The following is an 18629-nucleotide window of genomic DNA, read 5'->3' as shown; positions in this document are numbered from 1 at the left end:
CGCACCCTTCCCACTCCCTCATGCGCCATCACAACCGTTTGGACCTCCTCAGGGCTGAAGTCAATCGTGAGAAACCACCACCTGAGAAGGCAGAACATGGCAAGAAGAAAGGGAATTGGGTACTGAATGCGCTATTAATAATTAGTGTTTGTTGACCAAAGTTGATAAAGGTGTGGTTAAAGGTGGCAAGAGAATTCTTTGTGTCTATGACTGATGGCCTCGCTCTGTGCACACCTCAAAGGGCTTGCCTTGCATCCATGCAGAAGCTGCAAGCTACCCTGCATGTGTTTGTCTAAAATTCCTTTCTCCACTGTTTGACTGGAAGTGTCAATTATTCGAAGGAGAAGGCTCAGCAACTGTGCTAAAGTACACGAGGGAAGAATTTCAGGCAAACGTTCGATCTGTTTATAAATATCCCACAGCATAGTTTTGAGAGGAATGAAAAAGAGGAAAAAAATCCCAAAGCATAATAATTGTTTGGCGCTTTTAAATGGTTTTGATTGATTTCATTGGTATTAATTTCTCAATCTGATCATTGTCACCACAGAAATGTATTGTCAAAAACGTAGAATACCAATGTGTCACCCTGTTGGCTCAGTTGGCCATATCCAATGTAGTGCTGTGCTCATAAGACAAAGGAGCTCCGAAGCCCAATTAATAGTTTGTTCTTGGGTGCGAGTTGGCATCTTGACAATTGTTTTTCGTACCATTGACTTTGAGAGAGGTAAAATCAGTTGGGGTTCTCCCTCTTGAACCCTCTAGCTGTAAAATGCTTCCATTACAAATGGCATCAAGCCTCCTTGACAGAAACACCCAAACCCATGCCCTCTCTCACCCTAGAAGGGCAAGGGGGGGTCACCATCAAATGCAAGTTCTCCAGCAAGTCACACACAAGCCCCCTCAACTTGGAAATCTATCAGCATTAGTTTCATCAATGCTGTGTCAACGTCTTGGAGCTCCACACCAGATGGCAAATGGGAGTTGCTTCACCACATGGACTGGGATGGTTCTCAGGAGTCACTACTGATGGGCAATAAATTCTGGCCTTGCCAGTGATGCCTATATCTTAAGAATTAAACACACCAAAATTAAGCTAGGTTATGAAGGCCAACCTTGGAGGATCAATTTGCGAGCACTCACTCTCAAGGCTCAGTTACAAGGGACTACCACATAGGCGAGATGCTGAGATCCTGTTGATGCCAGTGGAGCCATAATACAGCCGCACATTCAAGAGGGGATGAGAGAAAGCAGAGTTGATAAATGACTTCCCAGCCCTTACCCTCCCAGTGAGTTTCTGATCAATAGTACAATCAGGTCCAAATCCACCCATTCCCTATTGAAGCTGCCATTTGGCTTGGAAATTGTGATGGACATTATTATCCAAATTCTATGACTGCTGCACCCAACATGGAATCGCAACTTCATATTCAACCCAGCCACTGACAGCATTCACCTCACAAAAGCTGCAATGTTTTCGTATTTCACCGTTCACATCCCAATGTTGTCCCATCAATCCCGTTTTGCAAGTTCACCAAAATAGGCTGTACACGGTGAATTTAGCTATATTTGTAAATTGCACAAAAGGCCCATTCAGACTGCATTTTCCATACATTTTTCTACGGTTAACATCAGATAAGTAATTATCTCATTTATTTCAATGTCCTCCGGCGATTTGCACAATCTGTTACCGGATCAACAGACCTCAAGACGCAGGCCCTGAAAATGATGAAATGAGACATTCATCTGTCAACACGAAACCACTTCATTTGGAATTCCTCTGCCTGTTATTTAAGCAGAAGTATCAAGCCAGCCATTTCTAACCGGTTATCAAGTTGACCAAAATGGCACAGAGGAATATCGCGGGTTTTTTTTTAAATTCATTGACGGGATGTGGCAAGGCCAGCATTTATTGCCCATCCCACACTGCCCTTGAACTGAATGCCTTGAACAGAGGGTGGTTAAGTGTCAATCACATTGCTGTGGGTCTGGTGTCACATGTAGTCCAGATTTCCTTCCAGCCATTGGTGAACTAGATGGATCTTTACGACATCAGACTTTCAATTCCAGATTTTTATTGAATTCAAATTGCCCTAACAACCACAGTGGGATTCAAACCCACATCCTGACAACAGTAACCCTGGGTTTCTGAATTACTAGTCCAGTGATAATACCGCTGTGCCACTCCCCTGCCATATGTGATAGCACAGCCCCTGATTTCATTCCAAGTCCAGACAGAATAGAAACAAATTGCTGGATTTATCAATTAATAATTTACCCTAGTTTACTGAACTTATTTCACAGATTGTAAGAGCCTGAGAAGCATTATTAAATTCCGGTGGATACGACCCATTCCAAAGCATTATAAAGAGGTTCATAAGGCAGCACCTAGAATGTGAAAATGCTATCAAATGCTGTTATGCATGCTTGACTTCATAAGATGATTATGTTTCAAACTGTCTTTTTTAAATTCAAAGGAAATTGGAGTAGTTTGGAGAGAGGGGTGTGGCCTCTTTATAAAATCTGCCTGGAGACAAGGCTATGTGAGCTGCTAGTGATGGAGACAGAAACTAAAATCAAAACTTATTGAAAGTCAGCTGCACGTTTACCACCTGGATACAAAGGAGGTGGCAGTTGGTTTTGCTGTTTATAGACGCAGAGACTTTTAGATTCAGTCAGACAGAGATATTTGAGGAAGAAGACACTCAGCAGGTGCTATTATTCCAAGGAGAAGGAATGGACTGTTTTTTGGTCAATCCCTTGGCAATTCTCCAAACCAGCACGGGATCGGAGAATCCTGGCCATGGTCTTTAGCCTTGTTTCCACGTCACAAAAACCTGATTCAGCTGCTTTTTAAAAATTTCACTTCAGAGGCTAGCCATTTAGTTCTTGCCCCAGACTGTTCATCCGTTTTTTAGTTGCCAACCGCTACTGCTCCAGGCTGCATACCAGGGCCTCCTTTACCTGAATCTCATGGCACAGCCTCTGGGGTGCCTTCTGCATATTGTGTCATCCCTCTGTCAGAGCCTGTCTCCCCCCTCAAGGTTTCATTCTACTGCATTTACCCAGCGTTTCTGATCTTGTTTCTGGAATGCAGTTTCTAAATTATCTAGTTAAGGCTGGTGCTCCTGAGGATTTACACAGAACTTAGAACATAGAATTTACAATGCAGAAGGAGGCCATTTGGCCCATTGAGTATGCACCGGCTCTTGGAAAGAGTATCCTACCTAAGCCCCACACCTCCACCCTATCCCCATAACCCAGTAACCCAAGCTAACCTTTTCTGGACATTAAGGGCAATTAATCATGGCCAATCCACCTAACCTGCACATCTTAGGACTGTGGGAGGAAACTGGAGCACCCGGAGGAAACCCACGCAGACACAGGGAGAACGCGCAGACTCCGCACAGACAGTGACCCAAGCCGGGAATCGAACCTGGGACCTCGGAGCTGTGAAGCAACTGTGCTAACCAGTATACTCAAAAGGGTTCTCAAACTTTAAGAACATAAGGACGGCATGGTGGTTAGCACTTCTGCCTCAAAGCGCCAGGGACCCGGGTTCAATTCCGGCCTTGGGTGACTGCCTTTGTGGAGTTTGTACGTTCTCTCTGTGCCTGCGTTGGATTCCTCTGGGTGATTTGGTTTCTTCTCACAGTCCAAAGATGTGCAGGTCAGGTGGATTGGCTTTGTTAAATTTCCCCTTAATTTCCAAATGTTTTCAGGTTGTACGGGGTTGTGCAGATAGGACATGGATCTGGTCCATGGTGGGGTGTTCTTTCAGAGTGTCGGTGAAGACTCAGTGGGCCAAGTGCACTGTAGAGGTTCTATGATTGATTCTACGATATCAAATTTAGCCTTTAGGGTTGGATTGTTAAGCAGTCACGTTATGGTAATTCTTCATGCTGCTGATATGTTCATTGGACTTCAGATGTTGCTGTACATCAGGTCTCAATAGTTACCTTTTGCAACATGCAGACTGCACCCTCAGCCTCTCCATCTCTTATCATTTAGCCGTCTGGGACAACTCCCATCCAAACATCCTTGACGGGTTTCTGTGCTGGCTGCTGCCGTTGTTTAAGATCAGCAACCTTTTTAATTTTGTTGACCATCGACGTACCAAGGAAGCTCACTTTCCAAACTGAATGTTCTGTTTCCTCATGGTCAGGCATTTCAAGATGCGTCTCAATTTCCTGTTCCTCTGTGGTTCAGAATTTACAAAGGAAGCAAGTAAATGCAATCTGGTCATCCTCGCTGAATTTTTCAGTGTACTTTTGACCTTCATTTTTGTCAAAGCACTCATGTGCATCTTCAATTAACTCTTCACCCGTTGTTTCTCGATCCTAAACCACATTTGTTCAAACATGCTGAGCCTTTGTCATCTTGATCTCAGCACTGCTAGCCTGAGCCTTGGCCACAGCTGCTTTTAGAGCTTTTCAGCAGGTGCCACTTTCTGTTCCTTTAGGCTTTGGGTTCGGCTGCTTCGGACTCTGACATGAGATTCACCTCGGCCCAGTTTAACTCTATTATCTCCAGCCAGGTTCTCCCCATCAGGGCAGGACAGTTACCTTTAACAATGTGCAGGGACAAGTCTGTGAGCTGTCCATTTAGCTGCACATTTACATCGATACAACCCCTTAATGGTACAACTTCTCCAGAATATTTTTCAAGTGTTATCTTTGTGGACCATAAGGACATGTGTCATAGTTTCTCTTGGTGAACAGTTTCTGATATGAATTGAATGGCTGTGCCAGTTTCCAGCTACATTTTCACTGGTTGGCTATCCAGTAAAGGAGTAACCCACTAACATTTTGTTGCTTCTGTGTTGGCCAGCACGTTCGTCATTTGACTCTAACCCTGGTCCTTTCTCGCGTCCTTTTCATATCAGATGGATATGTTTCCTGTTTTAAATTTTTCATTTGATGTATTTGGTTCTTACTTTTTATAATTCTCTTTTGAAACATTTTTCTTTCTCCAACACGCACTTTCGGTGTGCCTCTTTTTACCACAATTCTTGCTCTTTGAATCTTTACTCCAGAAACACAGTTGCTGTGTGCCCAGTTGTGCACATCAATGGCAATTTTGAACGGGTGTTGGTGTTCGAGTCTCAGTAGGCATTCCTTAGTTGCTAATGCTATAGAGATCATGACTTCTGAAGCCTTATTTAGGTCCAAGTTGCTTTCTGTTTACATCCTTTTCTGGATACCTTCATTTCTTAGCCCGCGTACAAGTCTGTCTCAAATAGTGTCGTTCAAGACATCGCCAGGTTCACTGTATTCAGATAATTTCTTTAAAGTAGCTATGAACTTTGTGACTGATTCAACTTCTTGCTGGTCACATTTATGGAACCTGAACCTCTCGGCAATGGTCAAAGATTTTGGTGAGAGGTAGTCCAGCAATATCGCCACGATTTCGCCATATGTTTTCCAGCCTGTTTTTTCTGATTGCACCAGGCTTCGCAGGAAGGTGAAAGATGCTCAGAAAAGTCAGGAAAAGTATGTCCGCCACAATTTTGGTTACCTGAATGAAGTATTTGAATACATCAATGTATGAGCTCTAGTGCTCCGTGTTTTCATCATACGGTCCCATGTGAACACTGGGATTTTTACAGTATCTTCATAGCAGTGCCATTGTAAGCTTACTTGTGACAATAATAAAGATTATTATTACTTTACTTGCTACTCACAGTAGAGGGAGCACTGCTCTAGAACTTTCCAGATAGAGCATATGATGAGCTTGTTTCGAGGCTGCCTCCAATTAAACCTTTGCGTAAATTTTAGTTCCTTTGATGGTTGCCACTATCAATCGACACCCCTCCATTTCCAGCTTTGGTGCAGCAAAGTCTTTTAGCTTCTTCATCTTTTTTGGATGTCTGCGCATGGATCGACAATTTTTCCATTTTTGTCCTCTTCTGTGGGAGTCTGCCAGCGTGGTTCTGAACTCCACATCACCTATCTTCTTTGTGGCATTTTTATAGGTTAGGCTTGAAGACCACAAAGGTACAAACAAGCAAGAGCTTTATTGGAAATGTGTTTACTATACAGGCCGTTAGGATAGACTGACTTTTCGCCTGCCTAAACTGCTGATGACATCATCAGTACATCAGTAATTGAACTCTTAAAGCGACCTTGTTCCAATGAAGGACAACGAAGGATAAATACACATCAGTAACTGCAAAGCAACATGGATAGCAAATATGCAAATTTCCTATAGCTCTAGGCTGAGGCACGAAGCAGAACTGAGAAATTCAGGTGGGATAAGGAAGTCTTAAAAGAAAGAGGTGGAACTAGAAAGATATGGGACAAAAAAAGAGGAAAAATATCAAAAGGAAAATTCAAGGCGTTCAATGACCTTGAGTCTAGGTTTATTTCCTTCTCATCTGCCCAGCCCTTTTGGTTTCAATCCTAGAAATGCTCAAGCAGCAGGTGATGTAAGGCCCATAATTACTTGACAACTCAATGTCTGTCTGCAACAGCTGCCTGGGAGCAAGCACTGAAGAAGTGGGTTTTGACTTGCGTGAATGGAGATGCCCCATCGGATCAGAATCACCCAGTGAGCGTGGATGGAATATGGATTGTCAGACCTTGAACTGAACCTGGTGCAGCCATCAAATGTCATATTGGCCCATCTGTGTGCTTTTCCCATGCACCAGACCAATAACTTACAAAGGGAGGACGAAAGAAAAGTGTTAGGTTGCTCAAAGAAACAGTGAGTGAAACGTCAGCGAAAACAAAATGAAATGAAAATCGCTTATTGTCACAAGTAGGCTTCAAATTAAGGTACTGTGAAAAGCCCCTAGTCGCCACATTCCGGCGCCTGTTCGGGGAGGCTGGTACGGGAATTGAACCGTGCTGCTGGCCTGCCTTGGTCTGCTTTCAAAGCCAGCGATTTAGCCACATGCTAAACCAGCCCCAGTTAACGAAAGGAAATGAGGCTTAAACCCCAAAAGAATGAGACGCGTGTGGAGAAAATATTTTCTTGAATGCATTTTCACAACACGTCAGTCTTGGCACAGAGGTTCTTCATTTTAATAACCTATTAAAAAGGGGACTGTTCGAAGCAATAGTTACTTTAAATTAGTCTCCCGAGTACAAGTGAACAGTATTGTAAACAAACATGTTCCAGACAACCACACTGGCAGAAAAATGATGCTTGCACAAGGCTAATACAAATAGAACTTTTTTGTCAAATATATAATCAGTTGGATATATTGTGAAAAAACATCTGTTCACAGCATATGTGGTAGCTACTTAAGGCTGCATCTGTCGGAGCAGTTTGCAAAGGTAAGATTCCCATGATGGGTTGATTTTGTTTTCCTTTGAAAATTTTATAAATTGCAGAACATTCTAGAACTAATTACTGCAGCAAATGTGACCGCACGAGCATTCAGTTCTGCTAGTATTCAATTATTAGCATTTGTAAATCGCAGCATTCAGGCTCAAAACAACTATATCCACTTCCGTTGCCTCCAAACCTTTCTGACATTGTGTAACCTATTCCCTTAAAGTGCTTTCTTAAGCGAATCATTTTCAACTTGTAAAATCCATCCAACTGAACCTCTAGATGGTTTTAACTGAGATTATCTCAAATGTCAATTTATATGATGCAAAGGTTTGACAATCAACTGTAGAGATTGCACACTGTAATATATATCAAACTCTTCTTTATCTAACTTTATCTGTAACTACCTATCAGAATCTGTCTACGTGGAGACATATTTTTATCTATCTCTGCCAGTCTTTCTGTCTGCCTACCTGGCTATCTATCCATCCAGCAGTCTATATCGGGATTCCTATCGTTAATTTTTCTTCGTGCTGTCTACGCTATATTTATTTTTCTGTATTTTCCATATCTATGATAAATCAATGTGAGTGGAGTGAAGCATGATAATTTCTTTTTATATTTTATGTCAGGAGATCAAGGACAGCAGATGCTCGGAAGCAACATCCAAGATCCCTTCAAGCCAGTCACCATCCTGAGCTGGAAATATATCACCGTTCTTTCACTGTCGCTGGGTCAAAATTCTGGATCACCCTTCCTAACAGCACTGTGGGTGTACCCACACTAGATGGGTTGTGAAAAGGGGGGATGACCACCAATATCTCAAGGGCAAACACAGATAGTAAATATACTGGCCTTGTCCGAAAGGCCTGCATCCCACTAATGAATTAAAACCAATAATTTTGTGGAATTTTGTTCGTGAAGGTTACCTGAAGATGGCCTGCAAAAAGCGGTTATGGATTGGGGGAAAAGGCAGATTTTGTTAAAATAAGGCAGGATCTGGTCAAAGTAGACTGGGAGGAGCTTCTTGTGGAAAAATCTACAGCAGGACAGTGGAGGGGGGCGTTCAAGGAGGAAATAGGAGAGGACAGGCCCAACATGTTCCCTTTGGGGTGAAGTATAGGAGCTACAATCCCAGAGAACCTTTGATGTCCAGGAATATTCAGGGCTGGATAAGAAAGAAAAGTGAGCCTTTTGACAGGTACAAAGGGAACAAACCCGCGGAGGCCTTACTGAAATATAGGAAGTGCACGGGGGAACTTAAGAAAGCAATTAGGTGAGCAAAGAGGGGGCATGTAAACCACTGGTGGGTAGGAATTGAGAGAATCCCAAGATATTCTCTAAGTGTATTAATGGGAAAGGAATAGTCAGGGAAAGGATAGGGCCCATTAGTGACCAAGGTGATAATCTGTGTGTGGAGCCGCAGGACATCGGGAAGGTGGTGTTAAGCGAGTAGTTCATATCTGTCTCTAGTCAAGAGGAGGAGGATTTAGGTACAGAATTCAGGGAGTGGGACTGTGAGCTCTTGAACAGTTTTAAATCGAGAGTGAGGAGATACTTGAGATTTTGGTGGGCTTGAAAGTAGAAAAATCCTCAGTTCGAGATAAGTTGTATCTCAGGCTGCTGTGGGAGGGCAGGGAGGAAATTACAGGGGCTCTGATCCAAATTTTTAGCTCCTCTCTGGCCACAGGAGAGGAGCCAAATGATTGGAGGACAGCTAATACGGTTCCATTTTTCAAGAAGGGTAGCTCATATAAACCAGGGAATTGCAGAGAGTGAGTCTCACAGCAGTCGTAGGGAAACTCTTGCAAAACATTCTGAAGGTGAGAAATAATTTACACTTGGAGAGGTAAGGTTTGATCAGGGATAGTCAACATGGCTTTGTCAGAGGGAGGTCATGCCTAACAACTTTGATTGAATTATTCAAGGAGGTGAGAGGATGTATAGATGAGGGTAGTGCAGTTGATGTAGTTTATATGGATTTCAGCAAAGCCCTTCAGAGTAACTTAGCAAGTTGGATCTAAAACTGGCTTAATGGAAAGAGACAGAGGGTGGTGGTAGAAGGTTGTTTGTCTGACTGGAAGCTCTTGTGCTGTGGCTGACCACAGGGATCAGTGCTCGGCCCGTTATTGTTCATGATATATATCTAAACAATATGGATGAGAATGTAGGAAGATGATAAGTAAGTTTGAGGATGAAACAAAGATAGGCAGGGTGGTTGACAGTGAGAAGGGATGTCTTAATTTGCAGGAAGATTTAGATGAGTTGGTCAGGTGGGCAGGTCAGTGGCAGATGGAATTTCACCCTGAAAAGCAGGAGGTGGTCCACTTTGGAAGGAGTAACAAGACAAGGGAGTACTCAATGAATGGCAGGACCATAGGAAGCTCAGAGGAAATTAAATGAAAATCGCTTATTGTCACGAGTAGGCTTCAATGAAGTTACTGTGAAAAGCCCCTAGTCGCCACATTCCGGCACCTGTCTGGGGAGGCTGGTACGGGAATCGAACCGTGCTGCTGGCCTGCCTTCAATGACTTGATTAGCTCCCATGCTTGTAAACTACCCGGATAATGTATTTGTGCAGTGTGCTAACCTTTCTATAAATTACTTAACTACAGCTCCAACATGTGGCCTGGACTCCTGTTAGAGACTAAGGCCTGAATTTCCCGTCCGATGTTGAGAGCGCAGAGTTGGGACAATTGCTCCACAAACTCAACCTGGAAAAAGTGACTCAGCTGTTTGGATTTTCGTTCCTGGGGTGGGGTTGAGGGAAGGTGGTTGTGTGGGTATAATAATATAATAATCGCTTATTGTCACAAGTAGGCTTCAATGAAGTTACTGTGAAAAGCCCCTAGTCGCCACATTCCAGCGCCTGTTCGGGGAGGCTGGTACAGGAATTGAACCCGTGCTGCTGGCCTTAGTCTGCATTGCAAGCCAGCTGTTTAGCCTACTGTGCTAAACCAGCCTCTCAACTGGACTTGGGCCTGCTGCCCCTGGGAAGAGTTTGGAGGCAGCTAAAGGGGCTACCTACTCGTGGGAAAGCCCCACCCCCCCTTAAAGCTCTGATACTTTACAGCTGTAAAAAAAGAATAAAATAAAACACATTCCTTCAGCCTTCATGCCTCATACTCACTCATCCTCCCACACACTCCCCAAGCCCAATTCATGTAAACCCACAGCAACCGATGCACCACCTACACCCCCACCCCATGGCCTCTTCCAGCCCATTTAAATTCCTTTAGTCTCTAATAAAGAAAAAACATTTGTATTCATACGCCCACTTCAAAGACAACCTTGTCACCCCTCAGTCGATGACGTGACAAAGCCTTGCGAAGTTTGCAACGTTTGGGAAGGCTCTCGAGATCTAACGCCAGTAAAGACCCTGCAATATGTGCCCAAACAGGGACTCTGTTTTATGAGCACCCTTAATAGGCATCTGTAGCTGTCAGTCAAACAGCAAACTGACAGGCACCCACCCCACTGTGATAACGACAGCTTGCGAAATAATGCATGCGGCGCTAATCCTATAATGACAGTCTTAATAGTGATGTAATAGCAAAATAGAAAGCACATATTTTTTTAATGTTGCAGATAGTTTTGTCAAATGTTTAAAGGACAGAAAAATTTAAATTTCTTGAGAGCTTGACAGCTCGAGGGACAGTTTCCTTGACAGTTTGCATGGCAGTTTTCTTGACAGTTCCAATTACTTGACAATTTTAATGTGTTTATCCACTTGTATGCATACTCATGCCTACTTTGAACAATCCCAAAGGGTACATGACCTCTCCCAAAGAGCACTCTACATCTACGAAAAGGTAACTGACCTTACCAAAAGGTGTCCTAGAACCATATACAAAGGAGAATCCTACCTCGCCAAGGAGCTCTGTTAAGTTTATGCCTTCTCCGAACGGGTTCATATTTCCCACTCCCTCCTTTCAAACATCAGATCAGGCTGAAGGCAGCTGCAGTGTTAAATGTGTTGCTTCTTCCATGGAATGTGCAAGTCCAAAATATGACCCGCCCCCAGTCCCCCACCCTTGCGGTAATGGTGGGGGCCTGGCTCAGGGGACGGGACTTCCAGATTTAGGCCTCCAGTGCCATTTTGGCCACGCTGGGATACCCTCTCCGCCTGTGCAGAAGTTCAGGCCTCACACTCTAGCGATGAGTGGAGACTTTCTTTATGTGGAGTTCCATTAATTTCAAACATTGTTGATTAACATTTTTCCTCTCTTGCTCGACTATTGTTTCTAATGTTCATGGTATTTCTTTTCTTTTCAAAGCTGAATATATTCCCAGAGTTACTCCCAAACCCAAACAAAATGTTTGGTTCCATAAAATAAGGCAGCTTCAATCCTTAATGTCTGAAGAAGTTGGTCTAGCCTGGACGTTCGAGGAATAACTTAACTCTGATAAAGGATCATGTCAGAAATATTTGCCGTTGCCATCCGCATTTCCACCAATTCCTGTTCTTGTTTTGCAGCTCACCACTTCGCAAAGGAATACATTTCCTTTGCCAGATGATACGAAATATAATTTATTTTTGTCTGACAGTTGAAAACTGTTTTATTTGTTTGGATGGGAGACTAAATGTGATCTAAATAAATATTTCAACAAGATAGGTACCTTAAGATGAGATCACGTTTTACCACATATGAACAGTAAACAGACTACAAGGGGGTGACAGTTCCTACTTAATACAGCCAAGAGGTTAAACAAACGGACAACTCCGCTATTTATTACTGCTTAGCACATGACAAATGGGACATCTGCTTGTCATTTTACCCCGAAATTTGAACTGTAGATTTGAGCCAAAGTCCCGTATATGGGTTCGCTGCTTCTCAAGCCATTGCTACGCCGCATCGTTTCTATGTTTTCATTTCCATCAAGCACCCCCTCAACATTCTTTCATCAAAACGGTTGAGCAAGCAAGAGAAACAAAAAAGTAATCTATTAAGATCAAATACATTAACAACCACAAGGGCTTCAATGACCTCTACATTTTCAAATATTTCCAGCTCTATAAATTATGCGAGAGAAAACGTTACTTGCGATAGAAGTCATACTTTGGTTCATTAAGTACGGGTCTTAAATATGAGACTTTGTACCAATGTTTCCGACATGCCACTAACTTTTGAGTTCTTTCTGTATGTGTTGCAATGAGGGCCTTATGTTTGTGAATGTGTTCTGATTGGATACTTGGCCAGTGCAAAGAGTAATTAACAGTCACGGCGGTGATATGTCAGGAAGTGTTACAGTGAGGAGCTGCTGTGTGCAATCTTGTCCAGCTTCAAATTAACAAGATGGTTTCTGACCTTCCGTTTCCTTCTCCGTAGTCGGAGTAGCTCTTTGTGTTGTCTCGACACAAAATTCACGGCTGCATATTCCAGGAGGGCAGAGAACACAAATAGCAGACAGACTGCCATCCAGATATCTATGGCCTTAACATAGGAGACCTGTAGTGAACAGAATGAAATGTCAGCCTATTGCCAGAGGTTGAACAAGCAAGCAATGGAATTCTGGGCTATCGTTCAATTACACAGGACTAGACTTTACTTGCGACAAAAGCTGTACTAAACTCCATGCGGCTGTTGGTTGTGGTTTAGGAAAGGGAAGGCCCAAAACCCTCACTCACGTCATGATCCCAGCATGCATACCGCAGTACACACTGTGTTAGCTGGCAGGCGCCTAACAGGGACATTTTTAAGCGCACAAGTACTCACCATAAGTTGGTGAATCTTGGGGCAGGGGAGTGTGGGCTGGGGAGAGCGCATCATGGCACTGACAGTAACGTGCACCCTCCCCAGTGAGCTTTTAACATGCTGCCTGGTATTTCACAACTCTTACATATTCTAATGTCTTTAAAGATATCATAAGAAAGAATACATGTGTCAAAACTTCAGGAATGCAAAGTGTATAATTTTCAATCAATATTTTATTAAAATTGATATTGGGCTGATACAATAAGGAACGGTTCACATGTTGCTTTGTCAGGAGCCGTTACAGTCTAAGCTTATAAATGTTAATGCTCCATTCAGTTGAAATGCGTTTGATCTTCGTTTTGGAAAGGAGAATTACTCTCAAAGCCATTTGCTTCAGGAGTTGCAACTTATTTACAGATCAGGATCAACTGCAAAGCAGCCGCTTTTGAACCTAAGCCAAGAGGGAAACCCTTGTTCTTTTGCTAATCTCCATGTGTCTTTTAAACATAATTCTCTTGCAATGATGGTGTAAAAAACAATTCATGGTTCCACAGAAACTGTAGTCGGCAATTTAACCCCACTAGTCTGTTGCAACATTCAAGGAGATCGTGCCCTCATCCCCTGAATACCTTTGGCAAAGAAAAATTTATCTAACCGAGATATAAATAAACAATCAATCGAGCTTCAATTGCTGTTTGTGGAAGAGAGTTCAAAACATCTCCCACTCTTTACATGTAAAAATGTTTCTTATCTTCACTGCCGAAAGTTATAGCTCTGATTTTCCACTTTGTCCTGAAATGCCTCAATCAGTACTATTAGTTTTTCTCTCTCTACCTTTCTGTTCCCCTTCTTGAAATCCTTGATTGAACCAACCTATAGTATTTTAAAGTCCTATATTACAATCTGATTACATTTCAAAGGTACTTTATTGGCTTTAATGAGATTTGTGGGATGCTACGGTCATGACAGGTTGGCCAGCCATCCTGGGTTGTCCAGGACCATCCCATAATTTGCTCTTTTGTCACACGTCCTGAATTAGGCCTTCCTAGGATGCATTTTCTGCCGGATTTCTTCTGCAAGCTTTGTGTCAACGCATGCATCGAGTGCTGTTTCGTGCTTCAGCAATGTCCAGTGAGTGGCTGGGAAGGGGTGGATAGGATCCATAATCTGATGAAAGATTATCGCCCTGAAATGCTAACTCTGTTTCTCCTTTCACAGATGCTGCCAGTCCTGCTGAGTATTTCCAGCATTTTCTTTTTTTATTTCAAGCATTTGCTGTGTTCTGAGTTTCACACAGTTTGTGTCATCTCTCCTTGTAATTTAGCACTTCAGAGTCCAGATATCATTCTAGTAAAACTACTCTGCACTACCTTCATAGTTAGTATGCCTTTCCTAAGGTTCCTGTGGCACGCAGATTTGAGCACTGCACACCCAGTTGTGGTCTAACTAATGCAACGTACAGCTGGAACATAACTTCTGCCCTCTTGTATTCTTTTTAAAAAACATAAATTTAGAGTACCCAATTATTTTTTTTTCCAATGAAGGGGCAATTTAACATGGCCAATCCACCTAACCTGCACATCTTTGGGTTGTGGGGGTGAAACCCACGCAGACATGGGAAGAATGTGCAAACCCCACACGGACATTGATCCAGGGCTGGGATTCAAACCTGGGTAATCAGCGCTGGAGTCCCAGTACTAACCACTGTACTGCATACCATCCTACCCTCTTGTATTCTAGCCCTTGTGATATAAAAGCCAAGTTTTGCCTTTTTGATTATTTTCTGTACAAGTCATAACACTTTAACAATCTATGTATTTGGCACAAAAAGTCTCTGGGCCTCCGAAATTTGTGAAATTTTCACAAATTTTGGAGGTCCAGAGACTTATTGTGCCAAATACATAGAATAGTTTTGTCTCTATTTTAACAGTGAAATTCATCTGCGTATTTCAAACAAGTTAATATTGCTCTTAAAATAATGGACAAGGTATATCCTTGCATTAATGTAAAGATTTTGATACCAATATGGAGCAGTAGATTTGACTTCAGGGTCCACATGGACAGAGAGGCCAATTACAAAGAACAAAGAGCAGTACAGCACAGGGACAGGCCCTTCAGCCCTCTGAGCCTCTGCTGATCATGATGCCCATCTAAACTAAAACCTTCTGTACTTCCGGGGACCATATCGCTCTATTCCCATCCTACTTATGTATTTGTCAATATGCCTCTTAACGTTGTTATCTTACCTGCTTGCAACACCTCCCCCGGCAGCAAATTCCAGGCATTCACCACCCTCTGCGTAAAACAACTTGCCTCGCACGTATCCTCTAAACTTTCTCCATTGCACTTTAAACCTTTGTCCCCCAGTATTTGACTTTTCCACCCTGGAAAAAAGCGCCTGACTATCCACTCTGTCCATGCCACTCATAACTTTGTAAACCTCTTTCACGTCGTCCCTCAACCTCCTTCGCTGCAGTGAAAACAATTTGAGTTTATTAAATCTCTCCTCATAGCTAATACACTCCAGACCAGGCAACATCCTGGTAAACCTCTTATGTACCGCTCCAGAGCATCCACATCCTTCTGGTAGTGTGGCGACCAGAATTGCTAGCGACATTCCAAATGTGGCATAACCAAGGTACTGTACAGCTGCAACATGACTTGCCAATTTTTATACTCAATGCCTTGACCTATGAAAGCAAGCATGCCGTATGTCTTCTTGACTGCCTTATCCACCTGCGTTATTACTTTCAGTGATCTGTGGACCTGGACCCGAGATCTGTCTTGACCCCAGAAATGTCCTTGGCTCCCTCAATATTATGGAGTAGATCCCATCAGGCTAGGGGGCTTACCTACTTTATCCACCTTAATGTTTTAAAGATGCCCAACAACTCCTCCTTTATGATATCTATATGACCCAAACTATCTACACACTCTTCCCCAGACTCATCATCCACCAAGTCCTTCCCTTTGGTGAATACTGATGCAAAGTACTTATTTAGTACTTTGAATATTGATGCAAAGTACTCATTTAGTACCTCGCCCATTTCCTCTGGCTCCACGCATAGATTCCCTACTCCGTCTTTGAGTAGACCAACCCTTTCCCTGGCTACTCTCTTGCTCTTTATATACAAGTATAAAATTGCCGTGGGATTTTTCTTAATCCTGTTTGCCAAGGACTTTATGACCCTTTTTAGTCCCTTCCTACATTCTTTATATTCTGTGAGGGTTTTGCCTGTTCTCAGCCTTCTAGCCTTACAACTTCTTCCTTTTTCTTTTTGACTAGGCTCACCTATCCCTCCTTATCCAATCGTTACCTCGTTACAATATCCTCACAACAACATCCTCTTCACCTATTGCCTCATGCCCACCTCAAAAATAAATTGTTTGTATATACTAGAGAAATAACATTTTGCAAGGTTATTGGAAAAGACCAGTGTAGTATATCACCTCATTATAGGAAGGATGTGGAAGCATTGAAAAGGGTGCAAAGGAGATTTACTAGGATGCTGCCTAGTTTGCAGGATAGGTCTTATGAGGAAAGGTTGAGGGAGCTAGGGCTTTTCTCTTTGGAGCAGAGGAGGATGAGAGGTGACTTAATAGAGGTTTATAAGATGAGGAGGGTGATAGATAGGGTGGATGTTCAGAGACTATTTCCTCGGGTGGATGTAGCTGTTACAAGGGGGCATAACTGTAAGATTCAGGGTGGGAGATATAGGAGGGATGTCTGAGGTAGGTTCTTTACTCAGAGAGTGATTAGGCAAAACATTGAGGACCGAAGGGCCTGTTCTGTGCTGTACTGTTCTATGTTCTATAAGGGTCTGGCACATAAACGGGTTAATGTAGGACTGGGTGCAGTACCATCACATTGTAAGAGAACACATGGCTCACACATAAAGGCCAGTAGTAGTGTTGGGCAGAGCTAAGTGGACAACCAAGCATGGAAAGATCTCCCAGCTTGGACCCTTTACTATACCTATGACTATAATTTCTAGTCATTAGTGAAGACTTACTGTTGAGCTACCTCAGACTACAAATACCACAATAAGACCTACCAATGTATTCTCAGCTCTTTACAACATGTTGTCAGTGAATGGAACAACCCAGAGACTGCAGGGGAAAATTTAAATTTTGGAAAACTCAAAGAACCATTCTTACTTGAAGAGGAGCTCAAGAAATGAAAGCAGAGAATGAAATTGCAGACGAAAGCTCCAAAGAAAGGCTTGGAAGCTGAAGGTAGAAATTAAATTTCTCACTGCAGCAAAAGGCTATATTGCATTCTGGTGAAGCGCAGTATCACTATCAAGAGTATGCAGAGTCAGTAAACCTAGTACGGGTTAACTAAAAATGTAAAATTCCTGGACAACAGAAGTCCTGAGAAAAGTTAAATACAGAAATGGTCGGAAATGGCTGTTTAAATCGCAATCTGAGAAGCCAGATTCCCAAGTCAACACCTGGACATGGAGCACCAAGCTCCCTCTGAACAAAGAAAAAATGAGAATTAAAAATTAATTGCAACTGAGTAGGCAGCTTAGAAAACCCCAGCAAAAGCTGGGATTCAACAGTTCTATGATGCTGGAAAATAATGCTACAGCATGGAAGACTTTGACCAATCAACCCAAGCAGCCATTGGCAAAAAGTTTTATCACTGAGATCATGAACGCAATTAATGCGAGAGTCCGCCAAAATTGGCAGCACAGGAAAACCCATTGTACAGAAGCCAAAGGGGACACTATCTTGGATTTTTGACAATGTCTTAAAGTTGAATCTGCAACTTAGAAATATTAACCATGAATCAGAAATTCTCTCTGCTAGATCAGTCTGGACTCATGCAAAGGCCAAACCTGACACAAAATTGAGCGTCCCATAGAAGACTTTTCATTAATGACCAGAATGTATGTAGGAAATCAGAAGTCCAACTAAAAGATGTTTTTACACATTTGATGAACTTGCTGATGAAGTAATCCTAATGCAATGTATTGATGAAGCCTCAGCTAGCTTCAATGAAATATTAAAAGGCTTTGCCAAATACATTAACCTTCAAGTTGTAGAGCGCACAGAGCATAAAAAGAGGGATAGAAAACACCAGTAAAGACATGAATATGAAAATGACACTACCCAAGCAAACCCCAAAAGCAAACCCAGACAGGCAGAGAAGCTTCCAAAAGTCTTTAAGATAAATCTTTCTAAAACACAGTCACATTTCCTGAACTGAACAACATGTGGCAGTGATGAGCGAGCATGGTCGAGGGAAAGTTGTGGACCATTCCACACTCTGAGCAGATAATGAACCAATTGAAACGCAATTGCAGAACTGGAATAAAATAAGACTTCACAAGAGGCACAATAGCAAAGCGAATGACAAGGACAAAGCTCTCCAGCAGAAAGAGAAGGTAAAGACAGATGCAAGATCAGAAAACGTTCACATCAAAGCCGAACTGGAAGATTTGAAACACTTCAAGCTGACTATGTGCGTTCGGTGATACAGGATAAACTAAGGTCATCCATAAACCGAGCTGTTTATATCGGAGCAAACAAATTTCTGAGGTGTTACAAAGGCATAAGGATGCTTTGAAAGAAAGAGAAAGGTCGAAGTTTGATAAAGAATTGCCAATGAATCGGAACTTGAATGCCGAATGACCGATCAAAACTGATGAA

The 18629-nt window shown here is 42.6% G+C and overlaps 1 protein-coding gene across 2 annotated transcripts in view; it reads right to left on the bottom strand.

The window, feature by feature from the left end:
• glra3 (glycine receptor, alpha 3) overlaps positions 1–18629 on the bottom strand; it is a 291131-nt gene that overhangs the window by 11856 nt on the left and 260646 nt on the right. Inside the window, exons 8-9 of one of the 2 annotated variants that reach the window (XM_038805770.1) lie at positions 12585–12725; positions 12055–12174 (exon numbers count right to left, since the gene is read on the bottom strand). In XM_038805770.1, coding sequence (XP_038661698.1) covers positions 12055–12174; positions 12585–12725 — 261 coding nt within the window. The remainder of the gene's footprint in view (positions 1–12054; positions 12175–12584; positions 12726–18629) is intronic. The other variant, XM_038805771.1, reaches the window with a different exon arrangement.

The sequence above is a fragment of the Scyliorhinus canicula genome, chromosome 8, assembly GCF_902713615.1.
Source record: "Scyliorhinus canicula chromosome 8, sScyCan1.1, whole genome shotgun sequence".
In the NCBI taxonomy this organism is placed as follows: Eukaryota; Metazoa; Chordata; class Chondrichthyes; order Carcharhiniformes; family Scyliorhinidae; genus Scyliorhinus; species Scyliorhinus canicula.
This window is presented reverse-complemented; position numbering and strand designations above follow the sequence as displayed.